This window comes from Cydia pomonella, chromosome 7 (assembly GCF_033807575.1).
Source record: "Cydia pomonella isolate Wapato2018A chromosome 7, ilCydPomo1, whole genome shotgun sequence".
Taxonomy (NCBI): domain Eukaryota; kingdom Metazoa; phylum Arthropoda; class Insecta; order Lepidoptera; family Tortricidae; genus Cydia; species Cydia pomonella.
In genome coordinates, this window is record NC_084709.1 from 22,227,083 (window position 1) to 22,249,389 (window position 22,307).

The 22,307-nt window shown below is 36.4% G+C and overlaps 1 protein-coding gene across 1 annotated transcript; it reads right to left on the reverse strand.

The window, feature by feature from the left end:
* Window positions 1-284: 284 nt before the first annotated feature.
* LOC133520150 (uncharacterized) lies at window positions 285-21,480 on the reverse strand. Its single transcript, XM_061854521.1, has 6 exons — window positions 21,282-21,480; window positions 8,680-8,885; window positions 4,778-4,913; window positions 2,992-3,125; window positions 2,302-2,506; window positions 285-1,289 (listed from the first exon to the last, which is right to left on the reverse strand). Exons 1-6 carry the CDS (start codon window positions 21,316-21,318, stop codon window positions 1,198-1,200), a joined length of 810 nt encoding a protein of 269 aa, XP_061710505.1. The 5' UTR covers window positions 21,319-21,480; the 3' UTR covers window positions 285-1,197.
* Window positions 21,481-22,307: the final 827 nt, after the last annotated feature.

Genomic DNA, 22,307 nt, shown 5'->3' on the forward strand with positions numbered 1-22,307 from the left:
GTATACAAATATGTTGATTTGACTATTAAACCCCTGTTTTTTTGTCGACCTTAATATTGTTTGCCCGGACAAGTTTTACAAGAGAATTTTAATCGATTGCATGTTTTTTTTCCAAATATGACACTTTAAATCACATTAACGGGTTTATGGCAATTAAAAATATAATTATATTAAAATTCCGTAGGTTTGTCTATTACTATGGAATAATTTATGTTTATATAGTTATAATTGTGTGTCCAGTCTTGTCACTATAGTCTGTATCTTTAGGTATTTAAAAAAAGGTAAGTTAGGTAGTTTTAATATTCAATGGTTAACCAACCAAATATAAAACCGCCTGGATCTGTCACTGAACGACCTGACTTTAAACCTACATTATTTGATCATGTAATGTTTTCATCTACCCTCAACTGCCTTAAGAAGCCATTTGAGGGTAGATTATGTTTACCTTTTTTTAAATACCTAAAGATACAGACTGTAAGTGGCGTCTCAAGATTAGGAAAGCCGACTCCGTGTAACGGGATGAGGCGAAGATAAAGAAGAAGAGATAGTTATAACTGTGAAGATTTACTATTTTGATATGTCCTAACATTTTATTGAAATAACTTTGTCTTTGCAAAGTCTTTGCGACTATTATCTACCTTAACCCATTTTTCTGGCAGCATGCAGTTCGTCAAAGGTTTAAGTTGGAAATGGTTCTTCTGCGTGTACAATTTCGGTAAAATGGCATTGTCGTAAAATAAATTATCGGTATTCCATACATGTGGAATGTGTAAAACAAAACATATGACTTATTACATTTTGACGAACCGCTAAAGATCGCGTAAAGGATAAAAAAAATCGAAACATCTATAGGTTACCGCATACACTACGAGTTATGTCGAATCAAGTGATATTTTATAGTTTGAACTTTGAACGCCGCTCAATTTTTCAACAAAAAGTAATAATCCAGTCTAATTCGTTAGGAAAAAATATTTAAGGCTCGTCTTGGCGGGGGCACTACCGTGCCCCTATATAATTACGAACATGAAGTAATTTTTAAAATTCTTCTTATTTCCAATATTTTCAGTCACTACCTACTTACAAAATAACATATGACGTCGTAGTTTTCTTACATTGAGGCTCTCAGTCTATTCTGGGAGTAATATCGAAGTGTTTCGCCTAAATCGCGTTTGTTAATATAAGACCGGAGATAATTTATCACGTCCCGGATTTCGTCGGCGCGATGAGCAGGCCCAGGGCTAGTGTTAACAGGATTACGCTCGGTGATGACACGTCGCTTGAGCTCTTTACTGGAACAATAGAGCTGTATGAATATAAAAACTGAAGACACATTCAATTGTTTGACTGACAAAAATACATAAGTGGTAAGTGAAGCCAATTACAATATATGACTTAAATATAGACATCTATGAATTTTTCACAGACAATTTATGTATTTTTACTTTTCTTTCAACCGGCAAATAATACTCGTCGAGGCAATGCTAAGAAACTCAATAACAATTAAGTTGCATTGCTCATATTGCATTGTCTTTAAACGTTCATATTTGATGGTTAATAGTTACGTAGAGTATAAATGAGTACAAATCCCATGTCAAACATCGGACTGTACATAAATAACAATACTTCCGCCCATTAAGACAATTTACTATCAATTCTCAGGCTTAAGACGTTAACCAGGGTCGTAATTGTGTCGATACAGTTTTGCGAAGTTGTCGCAGCTGGGCTCCATTTCCGTCAACCCGCGTTAGTCGTCCGGAGCGAAATTACTTTCTCGCAAATTGCCGAATAGGGCGCTTCAAGACATACGACGCCATTTTGCAGCGATACAGTCGCGATACGATCGAAAATTATTCGCTATATATTTCTTGAATAAGGAAATGTGGGCTATCGCGTTTAATTTCGCCACTAGGGGCGCTAGTGTAGACGAAGCGTAAAATGTTAAGTGCATACAATTTTTGGGGTTTCTTATTGCGAATTTTCACTCCTTGTCCGGCAAATCTTTTTCCATCTTTGATTAATCATGATAAATGTTAAATAATATAGTCTAAAATACCATCGAGAACGTATTGTTTTTTTTTAAGCGTAGCAAAATTTTGAGATCTTTTATCTGGACCTCCAACTTGACCCGAACATACATAATTATATACATACATACAAACATACAATGCAAGTTAAATAAAAGCTTGTAAAAATGCGAGTTCACTATCAGCTTCGTGGTCATCGAGTGAGTGTCTGTTATGTCAAGCAGGACCACTCTACTATCGGTGGTAGGATTGGTAGACAAGAAGTCAATAGTCTTACCGAGCAACATGGCCTCCTTGCTATCCGCCAGCTGGCTGTTCCCAACAACAGCTTCGCTGCCCTCCCTCCAGGCGGGCGCGACCCGCGCCGTGCACCGCACCTGCATAGTTCTCCCCACCGGCACCCGCAGACCCAGCGCCGACGACATCAGCCCGTGCGCGTGCAGCGTCGGGGGATACTCCACTAGGAGCTCCGGGTCTGTTACCTTGACAAAAAACTAAATGAGCAACATTTTGTTCACGAAAACAATCTGATGCTTCCTTCGAACCAAATACATATTCTAAGTCCAAAGCAAGAACCTAAAATCCTCAAATTTATTTAGTCCCTTTTAATTTAATATAATAAAAGCAAAATAATCTCTCTCGGTCTGTTTGTTACCTCTTCACGTTTAAACCACTGAACTGATTTAGATGAAATCTGGTATGGAAATAGTCTGATATCCGGGACATATGGCAGTATTTATCAATCATTGTCATCATACTTCCACGCAGAAAAAGTCACGGGCAGATGCTAGTAAATAATCACTAGTGACACTGCATATGAAGTTGGATTCAAATCTCGCTATGGGCATCTATTTGTGTGTTTATCACGAATGTTTTGAATGTTGTCTTGCTTAATGTACCCTATTTGATTACGTATGACAAATAGTGGCCACGGCCTTGCAGAATGGGTAATATGATAAATAGTTACCTTTTCCCCATCGATGTCCCAACTGAGCACGGCTGCTGGGTATGACCTCCCCGACGTGCAGTTTAGAAATATTGAATGCCCTCTTCTGTTCTCTTGTTCATTTCCAGTTATTTTAGGTCCCTCCCTTGGTAAATCTAAAAAGACGGAGGCAAAAGTAAAAAAATTGATACAACACTCAAAATTGATGGTACTGACTAATGCCACGCACGATCGTAAGAATAAAGTAATAAACGGACAGACAGACGGACATGACGAATCTATAAAGGTTCCGTTTTTTGCCATTTGGCTACGGAACCCTAAAAAGGTTTACTACCCCAAGCTAGCGACACAAAAAACCAAGTCTATTAAGTTTCGTTGTGTTACAATTACCTACTTCTTCTCTAAAGTCATTTGTTATACTCGTACCCAAAATTAGGGGAATTAAAAAAAGCGGGTAATTTATTTAACTCTTAAGGTGCGTTTTCAACAAAGCTGCGCGAGGACGCGTAGCGAGGTTTGTGTTTGACTTAAACCAATGGAAACGCTTCATTTCCCTATTCTCGCTTAGTTCAGCTCTAGTAGAAACCATTCAGTGGAGCGAGGTTTTTGTACATACAAAACAAGTGAAGGAGAGGATGTATTGTATTGTAATACGGGCGATTTTCCACAACTCGACGACTGAGGTCTATTTTGCGTGACGGAGGAAGGGGGAGCTGGGGGATTGGCTACTCTTGCCAACCCAATATCTTCTGTCTCCATGCATCCTCGGCATAGGGGACTATCTGCGAGGGATGTGTTGCCGGGTACGGACGCGAGAGAAAACATTAAAGTTGATTCCGATCGCAGCTGCAGTATTGCAGCGCGACATTACTACAGGAAACGTAAAATTTAATATATTTTTTTCTATAAATTGACGTTTTGGCATTTTTTGCATTAATGCAGTCGACTGCATGACTGCCGCAAGTGTCCAAAACAATGTTACTGCGAGCAGTAACTTTTGAGATTTTCGGCAGTAATGTCGAAACTGCCGCAGTAGTGAAGCTGCGGTTCAAAAAACGCTCGCTGCACAGACTCACTACTCACTACACATCTTCGCACCGCTCGGCTACCTCGCACACCTCTGGTGGAAACATTCCTCGCACCGCTCAGCTATCTCGCACAGCTTTGGTTGAAACGCAGCCTTAATAAGTTTATTTGTAATTGGGTCATTTTAATCAAATAAATTGATACCCGGAAACTTCGTTATAATACTTGCCAGTTGGAACTATTTTAATATCACCTTGTAATAATTAGTAAAACCATCCAAATATAGTCCAATATTAGCCCGAATATCTTTGTTCAGGTGTGAACGTATTTGAACTACGACATCGTAGTTATAAGACTAAACATTTTTATAAGTTTAAGAACAAAACCAAACAGAAACCTCCTTCTTCTCAGCATATTAGCGTCCACTGCTGCTGAAAATATGCCTCTTTCATGGACTTCCATGTTGTTCTCTATGTTCTCTATGTGAGGTCAGCCCTGCCGTCTTTCTAATGTCTACCGACCATCTGACATGTGGTTTTTCGTCACCCCGGCTTCCCAGTTAAGGTCTCTAGAACAGAACTCGCTGGCCCCATCGGTCGACATCCCTGCGACAGATATGGCCGGCCCATTCCGACTTCAGCTCCGCAATTCTTTTGGCGATGTAGGTCAAATTTCCTCATTCCGAATACACAGAAACAGAAATAATACTCGCGAACCATAGTTGTTGTACTGGACTATACTTGGGTGATTTTACGGTACTTAAAGTAAGAAGAATACTTACAAATAACCTCTAGTTTTCCTTCTCCAGCAGCCGAGGAGAAGCTTGGTGCTTCTGCAGACACTTCGCACCGGTACAGCCCCGAGGTCTTCAGCATCACTTGATGTAGGATCACTTTTCGGTCATCAGATTTAGCTACCTAAAGAAACGACAAAATATTTGAGGGTGTACATAATAATCGTATCACAGGGCTTCAAAATATCATTGGCTCCACATATCATTACTTACTTAAACCATTTTGGAAAATTTCCTATAACTGAATCGACAAAACATTATAATATTTTATTATTAAACCTGCTCAAGAAATTTCACGAGAAACAGTAGAGAGATGCAACCTGTAAAGGAATATGAAAGCATTTTTCCCCCAAGCAGAAACGGTGACCTTTGCTTCACTTGCTATTTGCTATTTGTTCTCTAGAGTAGATGTGGAAACGTAAGTAGCGAATTGGCTATATTTAAAGTCCAGTGACACCTTTCTACCCCCAGCCCTCACATCAGTGTTGCCCTTGAACTATCCTAGATGATGTTTGTTGGGGCCCATTTTGTAATGGCGAGTCACCGTGTCTGCCGAAAATAAAATTGTATACCGTTTTATAAGGCAGGCTCTCAAACTTTTTAAAGACTGCAAGGTTATTCCTGGAGAACCTTTAACTTCACAACATCGTTTGCGATAGTGGCTGAATTTGTGAATTCGCAGGTCAATCAAGGTGAAAAAAGGGAAGAAGGGCTAGTTCTAGAACTGTGCAAAGACATTGCCGAATATATTCGCACAATGGCTGAGGTGGAGGGAGCGGCCAATAAAATGTGAAGTAACTTCGAATCATATACTGGGGCAAAAAGACCAGGCAATATTGAGATGTAGATTTATATGAAGAGGTCAAAGAAAAGTTGGAAGTAAAGAAAACATTATTTAAGAAACCCTCCTCTCTGCAAAGAAAATTAAAAGCAAAATATTCGTTTTAATTGATGTTCATGAATACAAATTAGTATGATGCGCCTAGCCTTTCTGCACAGCCTTTTGCACATACTCGAGGATTTGGGACGGGTACTGCCGTGGCCAGGTCTGTTCGATACCGGCCTCGGCCACTAGAGGGTTTGGTCGCTTTTTTTTGGTATATAACCATTTATTTCAGTTAAAAATGTAGTCAAAATGTATGTATATATAATAGTGTGACTATTTATACATAAAAAGTATATTTATGTCCTAGTGTAGTATAAAAGGGAATTCACCCAAATAAAGTACAATTTATGTTTTTTCCTATGTTGTGTATCTTTCTGTACAATAAAGTGTTTTATTTATACTACTGTCGCGCGACTATATATATAATTATTCCTTAGACCCTTTGCTCGGTTACCTGGTACCTCATAATGTTTTATTTCTTATTTATATACCTTAACGTAATTGAAAAAATGGAAGCAAAGTATACACAATTAAGTCCCATTGAAATTGTGAGAAAAAAAGACAATGATCTGTTTTGAGATAATACTACATTTGTCTATCATGTTCAAAAACCAATGGAAATGTAAAAACAATAAGATTACCTCCAATTCAAGAATAGAAATTATTTTAAATAGAAATAATCTTATTAAGCTAACTCCAGCGCCTGAGATGTCAGTGCCTGAGCTCTTATATTATAAGACAAAAATAGATTATAATTGGGTTTCGGAAGATTTCTTCTTCCCTTCTCAATATTTTTAAAACGATTGTTATCTCTATTAGATAGAAGAATAATGTTTTTAGCAGTGAAAATAGTCATATTATTATACAGATGATAGATTTCTTATTGTCATTATATTATATTTCATATTTCATATATTTTATTGCGTCCATGTTCATTTACATGTTACATGTTCATGTTTATTTGTATATTATACGTTGGATAAGACAAAAAAGTGGTAATTACTTAGTTAATTGAGCTGAAACTGAATCGTGTAATTTAGCATTGAAACGTCGTTTTTGACGGTCATAATACGACGTATTCATATAAATTGATAAAGCTTAACAATTAATAATGTAACGCCATTATGAAATAAATAATTCTAAATCTAAATAATTCTGCTGTTTAATGTTTTAATAAAACGAAACGTGAGCTTTTGGTTGGTCCCATCGTAAAAAAATATGTAAAAGCGTTGTCAAAAACTGAAAATTTGGTGTGTAAAAAGTTTTATCCAACAGAAATGATCATGCATATTTTTTCTCACACTTTTTATCTGTCCAAAGTAACTTATTTCTGTAAATGGATTTTCTTATTTCAGTACAACTTAGGTAAGCACTTTACTCAGTAATTCACACGGCCGTCTAAGTTATTTATGAGACGACCCACACATCTTTTTATTACCCTCTGTTGTACACTGCGTCAAACTAGGGCAATATATTGGTATAAATAATTGTCCCAGTGCCATTTTGTCCAGGGAACTCACGTAACACGACTACCTACAACTATACGAGTCATTCGGTTTTGTCTATCTGATTTAATTTCTTGTCTTTTAATTATTTATTTTTTAGTTTAATCATTTATTATTTTATATTAATTCAAGTCTCTAATAATAATAGAATGATATTTTTTATAATTATATTTTATTTCTGACACTTAGAGACTTTTACATCCTCAAAAAATATTAGTATTTGTTGGTTGTATTTTTATCATAGTTTTTTTGTGTATTTCGACATTTAGAGACTACAGTCTACATCTCTAATAAAGTATCTAATAATTCATTTATTCCATATGTGTAATTGTATTTTGTTATTTATATTGTTTGTAAAAAAAATACATGTAAAAGTACCCCAGTGGCCTATTTGCTGAATAAATATTTGATGTTCAAGTTTACAATAACATACTTAAAATGGATAACCAAAAAGGTGTTTGGTGAATATGTTAAAGGGTATAGCCGGGTAAGCATGGCCAAACTGCCCTTAGCGAAAAAAATAATTTCCTTTTACTATATTATTAACCTATATATATATGTAGTGCTTTCACCAAAAATTAACCCCCAAATGCTTCAGGTTTAAAATTAATGCAAAAAAAACATTTTTATTTTATTACAGCCAAAGTACTAATCCAAATTCTTTGCAATTTGGGTATATTGTATATAGAATTAAGGCCGTTTTCTGAAAAAAAAATTGAATTATCTCTTGAAAAAAAAAAGTAAAAAATTGAGTTGAAAATTTTCAGAAAAATTAAAAAAATACATGCGAGATTGCGACAGTTATCAAATTTACATATTTCATGTAGAATTTAATAATGTTTAACATATATTTTTTTCAAAAATTAAAATCGGGGTTAACAGTGTTTTTCCCTGCCCTACTATAGTTCGTATCCTAAGTACAATTAAGTAAAGCTTTGTTTCATAATTTTATAGTGAACTAAGTTTTTGATGTTCGAAATATACCACTAATAACAAATAAACTCTATATTTTATATCTATATCATCTCTATATCAGAATTCTGCAAAAATAATTTTTTTAGACATGTCATCTTGGCGCTCTACCATCTTTAACCACGTTAAATCTTTTGAGGAAAATCGCCTCAATAACTTGGATGTCAAACGCTAACAACGCAAAGAGAGACCGAAGCCCTCCTACGCGTATACGTACAATGCGTCTGGCCAACTCTATTGTAACGCCTGCAAAAGGGTCTTTAAGACCTAGTTCAGCCTGGCCAGCCACATTAGAGCTCATAACGGGCACAGGCGTAATCCAAAATATGCTGGGGTCGCCGTCATTGGAATCGATGGTTTTCTACAAGTTTGGTTTCCAATTTGATGACAGATTTAGCCCAATGGACGAGGGTGGCAAGGAACAGAGCAAATATTATGGAAGGCTAACCAGAAGTTGCCATGGCATAGCCGATAGTAGTGACGTAATTACATATTCCGCTTTGAGGATCACTGAAATAAATACTCACATCTACTTTGATCCCCTCAATCTTATAGGCGTGCTTGGGCGGGTCGAACTTGGGCATGTAGCGGTAGAACTCCTCGTTGTCGCGGTACCACTTGACGGAGTAGAGCGCGTCGTCGCCCAGGTCGTAGTCGCAGTCCAGCTGCGCCGGCTGCCCGCGCACGCGGTACGCCGGCACCGACACGCGCACCATCCGGAGCGGTAACGATTCTGCAACAAAATATATAATATATGAATACTAATCGTAAATAAAGGTAAGTTTTAATTAAATAATTATACAACAAATTTGTACCTTTATTTGTATACAAAATATAAATAAAACAAGACTTATTTTTGTAACGTCCATCAAATTCCTACAAACGAAATCAGAAAGAAGATTTGACATTTTCATCATTAGCATCAAAGAAGTAAGCGACGCGCCAACGTATCGTTTAAACGTTACGAGTACGAGACGCGTAGAGCTCTGAGGGCCTCGCTGAGGCTGGTTCGCGACCACGTTCGACGTGTTGCCTCCCTGTCACACTTATGTACGAATTTACAAGTGCGACAGAGAGGCAACACGTCGAACGAGTTTCGCTGTAGGCCTTCTGCGCACCAATCGTCGCGTTAGCGTGATCGTGTTATAAGTGAAATCCTATTAGTTGAAATCATGGCGTCACTGGCGTCAGATGTCTTCGGCGGATGTATCGACGATTTTACTTTCTTGTCAGATGAAGGTATTTCATTGTTTGATTATGTCAGAAGTTTTGTTTGTTTACGCTTGTATTAACGGTGCGCCGGTCGTAATGGCGACAGAAATCTCATACGCTGAGCTACGACGACGCTACGTGTGCGGACTTATTTGAACTTGTACGTGCTCGTAGCGCTCTCGTTCTACGCGCGTATTACGATACGCTTACGCGCCGTGTGCTGAGTGCCTAAGTAAGTCTAGCTACGGCAAATGTCACTGTGACCTTATTTTAGGCGCAAATAGTAAAGAAGTCTTTCAAAGATTTTACAGAAGAGAAATTTCAAAAAAGTTTAGGGTGAATTCAGGGTTTTGCACCTTGTTTATACTGTTTAACAACCAATATTTCAACAGGCGTTGAAACTCTAGGTCCATGGGGTCCCAGCGCGCACAAGTCTTTTCGAGAAATCTCGAAATGTCTGGTTGACGTGACGGGTGACCGAAGAGCTGGCGGCTTCTTCGCACAACGTATCAGTATCATACAACGTGGAAATAATGCCAGCATTCTTGTTACAATGTCTCAAGGGCCTATTTTAGGTATAAGCTAGTTATAGTACCTAATCCTCCGTATATATCCATTATATATTTTGTTATTGTAAATAAAGTATTTGAAAATGAGTGTTATATATATTTCTTTGAATATTACTATCATTAAAATAATAAAGTTTATTAACACCATGCTCTGAACCGTAATGAAAAATAAACACTTGACGGAGCGGCGGGAAAATTAAATCTATTCTATCTACGTTTATTTCCCCAGCGTCTACAAACTGGACTGTGCAACAATTATTTAAGACAAGTACCCAATACAGGGGGAACTTGTTTAAACCTTGTCTAAATTTAGCTTAATCTGTGAAGTTCTCGCTAAAGTAGATGAAACACGCCAACTAGATGTTTGAGCGAGCATTTTGTGGTATCCTAGGATCAGATTGCGGGTCTAGGCTATTATTGTAGCCATTAAGGGGTGTTCGTTAGTAATTGAGGGGAGTAAAGGTACACCCATTTAACTTAAATAATTAGGTAAGTGCTGCCCTCAAAAATTAATCAGTCAGTCACAAAAATGTCGGTTTTTAAATCGGTGACTCGAGTGAAAGGCATCATTTCTCGTGCAATTGGCGCTCTCATTGGTTCCGGCACCAAACTACCTCGACTGAAATGAGTGCATTTCATCCATTGGTTAACAATCTACTATACTAGAATATCTGCTTGAGAATGCCTGTTTTATCTACATATTCAGAAGGCCTTATGATTCGTAAATTAAATAAAAGGATTCCATGTTATCTTGTTAATGGAATGCATATGAATTGTACTTTATTCATAGTTGAAATGAAAAGTGGAATGTTTTTAAACTAGGTGGAAGTAACAGCAAATTACACCCGAGATATTTTGGCCCTCTAACAAAGAGCGAGCAGATAAGTTCGATGGTAAGCATTGGTTAAAATTAGAATAGCACCTATAACATTTAATTTATCGTAAAAATTTGTTTTGTAATAAACTTTACAGTAACATCACTAAATTTTCTTTTAATAAATTTAAATAATGGACCGCAAATTTATTTCTTAAGCTAATTATACCACACTTAGACTACATGAATGATAAAACACCGTGATTAATTGTAACTTGAAATGATTCATTATATACTTTATTTGAATAATTATGAATTTGACAAAGATAAGTTACATGTAAATTTTATTCTAGAAACACTCTAGACTAGTATTTTTTATACATTTTTTTATTTAATGTTTAACGATCTTATTGCCTTACCTTTATTCAAAAGGAATATTCGTGGGTTTCAAGGGCTCTTTCAGAAGTCAGTACAGCGTTTACAGGAATCATATTATTATAGTAACATGAAAAACATATATGTAGCAACATTTATAAATATCACAGTTAATACTTGGGTAAATACATTATGATAATCTTAAAACAAATAATTACTACAATATAAAAGAGATGTATACTTTCTAGAATAATCCATTAATTTTGGAGATAAGAAAGGTCTCCTAAGACTCTATTTCTATCACTTCAAAGGAGGATAGTGAATCTAAGCTAAGAACCAAGATTTATTTTAAAGTTATATCGACAACGCTAGAATACAAAAATAAATCGCATTATTGTTACATTCTACTCCCATTTACTACGTGTTCGGTACAGTACGTGGGTGAAATAATAATAAATTGCTATTACTGCCACGACAAGCATACCCTAATAACCGTATGTATAATTAGAAAAACTAGTTCCAAGCTCAAGTTACTTAAGTATGTTTAATTGCTTGACAAGCCAGGTGCCTCATTTCCAGTCAGATTAAAATTAATAATAAGTAGGAAATTTTAAAAATATTTATTTAATAACAATATACATAATGGATTTTGGACCCCGGTACGTCCTTAAACTACGTCCACAAGAGAGGTATGGGCATTGTGAATGTCATCTCGCTCTGTGTGGTAGGGCACAGCACAGCACATGTCATTCCAGATCTAGAGCAGAGCCCAACTGGGGAAGTACCTCCACCTTACAGAAAATCGCAGCCAAATAACACTAGACCCTACTCGTAGTGTTGTGTTCCTGCCGATGATTAAGTTTGCCAGAGCTCAACGAGGGGCGGGAGTTGCAGGCGTATATAGGCTACGGATACTGCTTACCATCAGGCGGGCCGTATGCTTGTTTGCCACCGACGTAGTATTAAAAAAAAACTCAAACGCTTCAAATTTTATCAAACTTAAAACAATACAAACCCATTACTTTTCTTCAAACTTCTGGATCAAATGGATTTTATCCAAAATCAGGATTATGATTTAAAAAACGCTAAAGCTCATAAGTAGATAAAAACACGCGAATTTTGGAGCGGAAATAATTTCAACGTCTCACGGGATTTATATTAAGCTTTTTATTGAATCTGCAGAAAATAAGACTCGGCAGTATAAAAGGAATTTAAACCGTTTTATTATGTCCGACCTGCGTTTTATTTAACTTTAGATTGCGTGGCGTCAGTTGAACTTGGCACTACAATTTGTCTATGTTAAGAGGCTGTCAATACCTAAAGCGCGCACACAGTCTATTTGTATCGGAGTAAATGAGATAGCACTGTCGCATGTTACTGGGCCTGGGCAAGGGAATAATAAGAAATATATTTAAATAAAAAAAGTGGATTATTAGTGTAATATTTTACTCAACCACGGTTTAGATATAAATGTTTTGAAATTGTGATTTTAATTGCAGACCCATAAGTCAAAACAATAAAGACATAAAACCGTTTAATTGTGATTTTAAGACCAATGTTTGCAATTATTTTCTATCGAGCCGATTTCGTTCAATCGTGTATCGAGTACAACCACGGTCTTTGAAATATAATTAATATGAACATATATTTTTCTTACTTGACTAAAACAAATAGTCTTTCTTAAAAAACTGTTTAAGTAACATCAATTTCAAGGACATTGGGTGTTGACAGTCTCTTAACAGTTTTGAATGATTCACGGTTAGTTTTACTGGACTTAAATCCGTGATTATCTTTTATATTGTTTTTGAGCTCCCGTATTTCGACGTAGTTACCCGTGAATAAGATCCATGTAACTACGTCAAAATATCGGGAGCTCATAAACAATGTAAGATAACATTCAATCCAAATACTTAAATATAAAAAAAATAAACTTAAATTACTCATAAGCTAATATAAACTGATCGCCCGATGCAAAACTACCCATCACTTTCGCCGCGTTGGATAACCTTTGCATCAGGTAGGACCAGAACCCCAAAAAGTTTGTACCGCAAGAGGGCCAACATATACAGGGTGATTCAGGAGACGTGAGCAGGATCAAGCTTGAGCATTCAGTAAGTTATAAGCAACTGTTTCGTACCAGTAATTTTCCAGCTTGCGAACCGCAGCCAACTCGGCAACTGCCCCTGCCGCTCTTACGGTATATGCGACGCCGCAAAAGTGCTGACGCACTTTGCATCCCACACCAAGCATTTCTATTTCTTCCAGGCAACCAAGTTAAATGATATTTAATTTAATTTAACTTGGTAACTAGGCAACTAAGGAAGCGCTGGAGGCCTAGCGGTAAGAGCGTGTGACTTTCAATCCGGAGGTCGCGGGTTCAAACCCCGGTTCGAACCAATGAGTTTTTAGGAACCACCACCAGTCGCTTTTCGGTGAAGGAAAACATCGTGAAGAAACCGGACTAATCCCAATAAGGCCTAGTTTACCCTCTGGGTTGGAAGGTCAGATGGCAGTCACTTTCGTAAAAACTAGTGCCTACGCCAATTCTGGGGATTAGTTGTCAAGCGGACCCCAGGCTCCCATGAACCGTGGCAAAAACGCCGGGACAACGCGAGGAAGAAGAAGATTTTCAGGTATCTAAATACATACCTTACAAATACTTACATACAATAATAAAAATCATAGTAATCTAAAAATCATTATGGCGACGCAGTTTTCTGTTGTGCCACCTGTTCTGGTGCGGGATTTAGCAGATTCTCATGACATTGCCGAAATATCACACCCATCGGCCAGAAGTCCTCTACCAACCATCAGGTCTCTTCCCGTCAGAGCGACTGAGACCTGGATCCTGGACCGTTGTATGTAACAGAATGGCAAAATTCGCACGTGTAAGTTTCTGCAGCTCATTTGGTCACAGCGATAAAACCGGTATTTCGAAAGAACGATTTTTTTCCAGTTTTCCTTTAATTAAAAAAAATCGAAGAACACATATATTTCTTTATTCGGAGCAATTATTTCCGGAAAATTAAACTTTATCAAAGAATAGTTCATGAAGACATTCATTTTGAAAAACCAATCAACACTATTGGGTCAAAGCAAAATAAAATCATTTCGAATGTTTAAATTTTACCGTTTTGTCGTAATTAATGTGAGCCAAATTGCAGTTTTCTAGCTGTAATGATCACAGAGCAAAGGCACGGACGGACGGAGAGACGGACATTGCGAATAAAGTATAAGGGTTTCGAAACACAACGAAACCCTAAAAACAATTATTTTAAAGTAATGAGTGACATAATGCAATTGCATAAAATGGGGAGAAATTATACAACGTATGTCTGAAACTACCAGTTGACTAGGACATTTAGCAAGGAGTCCTATAACAATTGAGAAGAAGTAGTAGATTGTTAACCAAGGGATGAAAGGCATTCATTTCTATCGAGGTAGTCTGAGACTGAAATGGTGCCCTTTCACCCTAGTCAAACACTACTTTTCATTTCAAAGTCGAGGGAAGTTAAATAAATACATGTGTATTTAATAAAACAAACTTTAAATATAAACTTTTATAGTATTTCTTGAGGGTACTTTCAATTGACAATTTCGGTATAAGTATCTTTTTTTTTATACTACGTCGGTGGCAAACAAGCATACGGCCTGCCTCATGGTAAGCAGTCTCCGTAGCCTATGTACGCCTGCAACTCCAGAGGAGATACATGCGCGTTGCCGACCCTAATCCCCTCCCCCCTCATTGAGCTTTAGCAACCTTACTCACCGCAGGAACACAACACTATGAGTAGGGTCTAGTGTTATTTGGCTGCGGTTTTCTGTAAGGTACTTCCCCAGTTGGGCTCTGCTCTAGATCTGGAATGACATCCGCTGCGCTGTGGCCTACCACACAAAGCGAGATGACATTCACAAAATCTAAAAATCATCGTTTTCCCTTTTTTTATTCATGAACAATATAATAATTGTATTTGAATATAACTACTTACTAAAAGTCCTTAAATCTAAGTTCTAAATCTATCTAAATTAATTACCAACCATCATTACGTAGGCAAATTACTAAAGTAGGTCACAAACTCCTCCGTAGAATAAAAGCACTCTTTCAACATCAATGTTTTCAATTTGTTTTTAAGATATCAATGCTAGTGATGTTCCTCCATTCACTGGGACTCTACTTACTTACTTGTTGTAGAGCTGTACACTCTGAAGTTCTGCACAATGAGTAAAGAAGACAATTTGAAATTCTGCACAATGAGAGAAGTTTAAGCTGCAGTTTACAGTGTAGGTATTTCCTTCGTGTACTTACGCGTGTCTCCCTCTTCTGGTTGGTCTCGTACTCATTGAGGCTTTTGACCAGGTCAGTGAGAAGCAGAAGGATGTAAAGACACGGGACAGTTAATATTTTTAAGTTTATGAAGTAATCCTTGCAGGACTCTATCTACACTTGAAAAATAAAATGTTCTAGTGCAGAAAAGTATAATTTTCTGCACAATTTTTAGAACAACATCGATTCACTTTCAGAACATGAGAAATGAAAAGTACTATTACGAATAGTGCTCACGTTGTTACTTTTTGCACAATTGTCCAAAAAAAGGGAGTGAATTGTTATAGATTTTTAGAGTATAGATATAGATAGTTATAGTTATAAATTAATTTTAGCGGGGCTATCATAAATTTATTTTATTTGCCTTTATTTCCAACGTTTCGACGAGGGTTTAAAATTCTGATTTAATTAATGTGTACAAAAGCGTAAAACTGTTAAATGCTACATGTTATATGTTACTAAAATAAATCAGTATAATGAAGATGATGGAATGGATGAATTTGACAATGGAAGTAGTGTTTCAACGGACATTAAAGATGTGATTTACACTTCTAATTAAGAGGTTAAGTTAAACAACATTAGCAAGAAGGTTCTGAAAGTATTAACAAGCAAACTCGAATTCTAGATATTATTATTTATTTATTTATTTAATCTTTCTTGCACAATACATGAAGGTACAAATGGCGGACTTAATGCCTTAAGGCATTCTCTACTAGTCAATCAATGTGTTAAACCAGAAAGATTAAGTAGATTATTACAGTACCGACTTGTTTTCGCGCATAATTAAACATTAAACCGTACAATGTTATTATTAGTTTAATATCCACAATTGAAGTTCCTGGTCCGTAACTGGTCAGCGATTAGGCTTATATACACACTAGCTTCTGTCTACGATATCGTCGCTGTGGGATGATGCTAATGATGATGATTGATTTATAAAAACTATCCTATATCAATCCTCGGACCTCAAATTATCTCCATACCCAATTTGACCTATATCGGTTTAGCGTAAAGAGGTAACAGGCAGACAGACAGTTACTTTTGCACTTAATTTTTTTAACATTGTTTAAATTTTTGACATAGGTAGGTAATTTTTTGGCAGTGTATTTAGTATGTTTATTTGATTGTTGATTTTGTTTTTTTTATTATTTATTTTTTCCTTAATATTTAATTTTTTTTTTATGAATTATTATTATCTTTTTTTTTTTTTTTTTACAACGATAGGCAAGCGTTTGACCACGATCTCACCTGATGGTAAGTGATGATGCGGTCTACGGTGGAGCACGCTTACCTATGAGATACCTATTTACCCTAGCCTTGAAGAGACCCAGATTGTACTCATGCGGAAACACAGACTCGGGCAGGGCATTCCACTCCTTGGCAGTTCGCATAAGAAATGTTGAAGCAAAACGCTTCGTGCGTATTTGTGGAATACCTACCATGAAGCGGTGCCGGAGTGCCGATTGTCTGGTAGTCCGATGGTGAAATGGGGACGGAGGAATAAGGTTGTGCAGTTCCTCGGCACACTCTCCGAAATGTATCCTGTAAAAGATCGTTAGGCTGGCAACCTTGCGACGATGCTCCAGACTTTGGAGTCGAGCATTCGTCAGATCGTCATCATTAATGATTCTCTTGGCTCTCCTCTCAACTGACTCGAGCGCCTCAAGCTGGTATTTTGCTGAACCATCCCACAGATGCGAACAGTATTCCACACACGATCGCACTTGTGCTAGATAAAGGTCGAGCAGTTGCCTAGGTGTAAAATACTGCCTCACCTTGTTGAGGATGCCCAGCTTTTTTGCTGCTAACTGCGCTTTCGACTCGATGTGCGGGCCGAAGTTGAGTTTCGAAGTCAGCGAGATTCCGAGAAGCTCAAGATGGTCGGTTATCGGAAGGGATACATTTCGGAAAGTAGGAGTCAGATGGAATGGACTCCGTTTGGCGGAGATAAGACACGCCTGGGTCTTACTAGCATTGAACGAGACCAAATTGGCTTCACCCCAATCAGAGATTGCCTTTAGTGACACGTTCATGCGTTCGACCATTGCCTCCCTGAGCGCCTGTATTTGGACTCCACTAGCTCGTGAATTGGGTATGTAGCTTTCAACAACCGTAGTGTCATCTGCATATCCGAACGTACCTGGTTTCAGCAGGTCGTTTATGTGGAGCAGGAAAAGGGTCGCTGAAAGCACGGACCCCTGAGGGACTCCGGCATTGATTGCCAATGGATCGGACGAGCAGCCATTAATGACCACACGAATCGATCGATCCCTCAGAAAGTCTGATACCCAGTCACAAAAACTAGGGGGAAAACCGAAGGACGGTAGCTTGCTAATAAGGCCCTCGTGCCAGACCCTGTCAAAAGCCTTCGATATATCTAGAGAGACGGCTAAAGCCTCTCCATTCTTTTCGATGGCCTCACTCCAGATGTGGGTGGCATACGCTAGAAGATCTCCAGTAGACCGGCCTCGGCGGAACCCGTACTGCCGGTCACTGAGCAGGTCGTTCGCTTCTAGGTATGCCAGGAGTCGGTTATTCAGTACACGTTCCATACTCTTACAGAGTATGGAAGTGACCGAAATCGGTCTATAGTTGGCAGGGTCAGCCCGGCTACCTTTTTTCGGTACTGGTTGCACATTAGCAAGCTTCCAAGATTTCGGAACCTGACCGGTAGTCATAGAGAGGCGGAAGAGGCGCTTCAATATGAATATCTTATACAATCTGACGATGTTTTTGTGAGTTCATGTTATTTAGAAACATTGCGACATTTGCATTGTTAAATATTAAATACTCGTATCATGTACATTTTAATGAGAAATAATGCACTTAGCATGCTTATCTTTTGTTATGATTACCCACAACTAACAATCATGTCTATTTGTTTACGTTATAATTATAAACTATATCAAATTTGTTAGTTTAGCTTAATCGTTAAATGTTTTAATTATAGGTGGTTATTATGTATGCAACAAACGTAAGCTATATCTGAGCGAACGTAATAATAGTTATGCTGCTGTTCTAAGCTTTAGTGTAAGTATGATTTTACCCATGGCAATGTTATAAACACTAAGTTGTTAAAAAGTTTATAATGAGCGCCTATAGCCCACTAAACTGTATTAATTTATTGTTATTACTGTCTAGGATGGAAATGTACACTAGATTAAGTAATTACATTGTACTAAATTATGTTAAATAAAGAACTCATATAAAAAAAAATGAGAAATAAATAAATCTATCTACCTATCATTTATAATAGTCTATATAATTATTATATTATATAAGTATTATTATATAATAAATCGACAAACTAATAAAAAATAGTTTTCTTAATTCATGTATTTAATATATATATTAATTTTATATATTCTATATGTCATCAACATCATCAAAATTCTTAAGAGCCTGACTCTTGTCGGTGGAGTAACCGCCAGTTCTCTCTTCTCTGCCACTGTTTTGAGCTCCTGATGCGACACTACTTTGATTTTTAGTATTAAATAAATAAATATTATAGGACATTATTACACAAATTGACTAAGTCCCACAGTAAGCTCAATAAGGCTTGTGTTGAGGGTACTTAGACAACGATATATATAATATATAAATATTTATAAATACTTAAATACATAGAAAACACCCATGACTCAGGAACAAATATCCTTGCTCATCACACGAATAAATGCCCTTACCAGGATTTGAACCCGGGACCATCAAATCAGTATTAAATTTGATCTATGAATTATATTCATTAGTATTATATATGGAATAATATTTACAACATCAATAAATTGCTCTGATAATTAGCTTAACATAATTATATGTAATACTGTCTTACTATTCATAAGTGCTTGTTGCTAGGCCTACATGAATAAAGTATATTTGAACTGAACTGAACTGAACTCTCTGGCTTGGTCCTTGGTCCAAAAACGCAGGTCTCACTCTTTCTTTCTATGTATTATTATTATTATTTATTTATTCATGAACAATATAATAATTTGTATTTGAATATAACTACTTACTAAAATTCCTTAAATCTAAGTTCTAAATCTAATCATTATATAATCTAACATGCAGAACAATATCAGACGTATTTATCTAAATTCATTACCAACCAATGTACACTTATTTAATTGTTATTCTTTCGTTTATTTTCACTTAAGTAAAAATTAGGTAATTTAAATTAGTTTCTAAGTTCAATGTCGATAATTGGAAACGGTAGGTAATAATATTTTAGCCTACAAAGTATTTTTAAACGTGCAATATTTTAAAACCCCACTCACAGTATAAAAGTGTGAATTCTAACTTTAAAATCTTCAAAGGTGTTTATTAGGCCCGGAAATTAGCGCGACGTGCAGGTTCGCTCAGATTCGCTCGGGACGCCTTGGCATGGACCCAGTAACTTCGTTATTGCCGACAAAGCTGTCGACGGAAAATATCTACACCGAGTGCGAAATGCAAAACAGTTTTAGCTTAGCTATTTTTTATTTATTTAGAAACCAGACAGTCATATAAACGTATCAAAAATGCAATACAAAAGATGTACCGCAACAAAAGAAAAATACAACAAAGAGACCTGGAAGTTCATAATTATAAATTATGTTAACTGAAATAAGTAAAATTATAGCTAATGCATATTTATATCAGATAGAAAAAAAATATCTGTACAGATTAGAGATTAAGGTAAAACAACTTACATTTAACTATATTTTTTAGACTAGCCAACGAATTTTGAAGCAATTTTCTTCGATTAGATGTTTCTTATACTAACTAAGAATTCGTCTGAAAAAGGTATGCCTGGAATAGGTTTTGGCAGAAAAAACTAATATAAAACAGCGATCGTGATGCGAACAATTGAAAGTAACTAATCTTAGGAGATTAGGACAATTCATAATATTTTTTAGAATTTTAGAAAATATACTTAGACGTTATATATTTGTTTAAAATTTTAGAATTTTAAACAAATACATAACGTCTAAGTATATCTTACGGTTAGTGCGTACGTACTACGTAGAATTTATAAAATAAGTACCTGTTCTATAACTTAGCGATTTTAAGAAAATGTTTTGAATTCTCTCCAAATGGTCAACATGGACTTGGTATTGTGATGTCCAAATTACACTCCCGAAATCGAGGATACTCCTAACTAAAGAATAAAATAATGATTTATAAGTATTTGGCCACTTAAAGGGCTGTCCGACACGAAGGATCATTCCTAACCTGTTGTATGCACGTTTACATAAATTATCAATATGCGAATTATAATTTAGTTGCAAGTACATAGTGACACCTAAGAGCTTAATGGACAAACAAATCATTATTATAAATTATCGGCTTCTGAATTTTTTACTGGTTATTTAAAATTATAATATCACGCCATTCACGCCTTAATTTTAGATTATGTGTACATATGTAATCATTTTGGCGCCCAACGTGGGGCATGTTTGTTGTTTATTATAATTCTAATACTGTTGTAATTATTCATGTAATAACAAATACACATTTTTTAAGTCGGTTAAAAAAACGAATGCTTGTTTTAAATGTATTATATTATATAAGTACAAGGACTTCACTGAAACGGTTTGGTGCAAGTTTTTGTGATTCAATACGTTCTTATTACATTGCACGAGAAAAATTGAAATAGATACCTACTAAAACTAGACTTAGTCACTAACTTTACAAACGTCTACTTGGAAATCTGCTAGGAAGTACTTGTTTTCCCATTTGATTTAAGCAGTACGGCTAAAGTATTAATTATTAATCCCTTTGCCAGAAAGTGGCTTGATAAACAAATTCAAAACCAAAAAAACTTCGCATTGTTTTCCACAAAACGTTGTTTACCTTGTATAAGAAGGCTGAGAACTGCTAAGACAAACATCCTCACAAAGTTCAGGAAAAGTTTTTATCACATCACATTTAAGCAGAGAAAACACTGTCATCACAAGAACATTTGTTGATTTTTTCGTCGCGTAATTTTAAAGAGTGGATGTCGTCTGACGGACGAGCGTCTGTCGCGGGGACTGGCTGGCTACTGAGCTTGACTTCGCTTTTCGGTTAATGCCCGCCCCGCGCCGCCCGTTCCGATTTCAAAGCTTTGGCTATGTCAATAAAATTATGTATCCGTTATCAAGTCTATCATTCTTTTAGTGGTGGTATGATTGATTGCATAAGCAACTGTTTTAATACATTTTTGAAAATAGCTGTTTCGTCTCAGCCAATGACGTTTTTTAGAGCTGACCTCTGTTACTTTGCTTACTTCTTTTTTATGTACAAATCTGCTTTTTTTTGTCTAATAGTTAATTAATAATGCAATTCTAAAGGATGGCTCATGTTAGATCGGTCCGGGTCTGGGCCGAGGCGGCGGGTCGGCAACGCGCATAGTAACTCGTAAAACGTAACATTTAGAGACTACAATGTCATTTAAACTTTTCTGGATTTCGCCTAGTTTCAAAGTACCAATTAAAAAAAGCATCTTATTGTAATTTAGTGCAAAACGCCTATTTGATGGCGATTATACCCTCATGGGGCGTAGTCTAAATAGGTATTCTTATCGATAAATGTTAAAAAGTGACTAGTAACCTTTACCCAGGTTTTACAAAACAAAATCGTAAAAAAATATTTTTAAGTCCCAGTACGATAGCATTAACCTTTTTTGTCATACATTCAAAAATTTGAAAAAATAAAAACAAAAAAACTTTTTTGGTGAAATTTACTTAAACTCATTTAACATTTTTTCCTTCTTTTGGCTTGAGAAGTGTGGGGTTAAAATATTTAGAGTTCCTCGTGTATCTCGTGTTGTCGTGTTAAAGCTAATAACTCTACATATGTAATAGATGCTTTAATTTGCTACAAAAAAAAAATAGTAAC

Excerpts from the sequence above, each read along its gene's own strand:
- LOC133520150 (XM_061854521.1), bottom strand. The coding sequence starts at position 21,318 with ATGTTTGTCTTAGCAGTTCTCAGCCTTCTTATACAAG. Across the intron at positions 4,914-8,679 it reads TTGAGGGGATCAAAGTAGAT|GTAGCTAAATCTGATGACCG; the intron begins GTGAGTATTTAT and ends TCGTTTCTTTAG. Across the intron at positions 2,507-2,991 it reads GGGACATCGATGGGGAAAAG|GTAACAGACCCGGAGCTCCT; the intron begins GTAACTATTTAT and ends TTTTTTGTCAAG.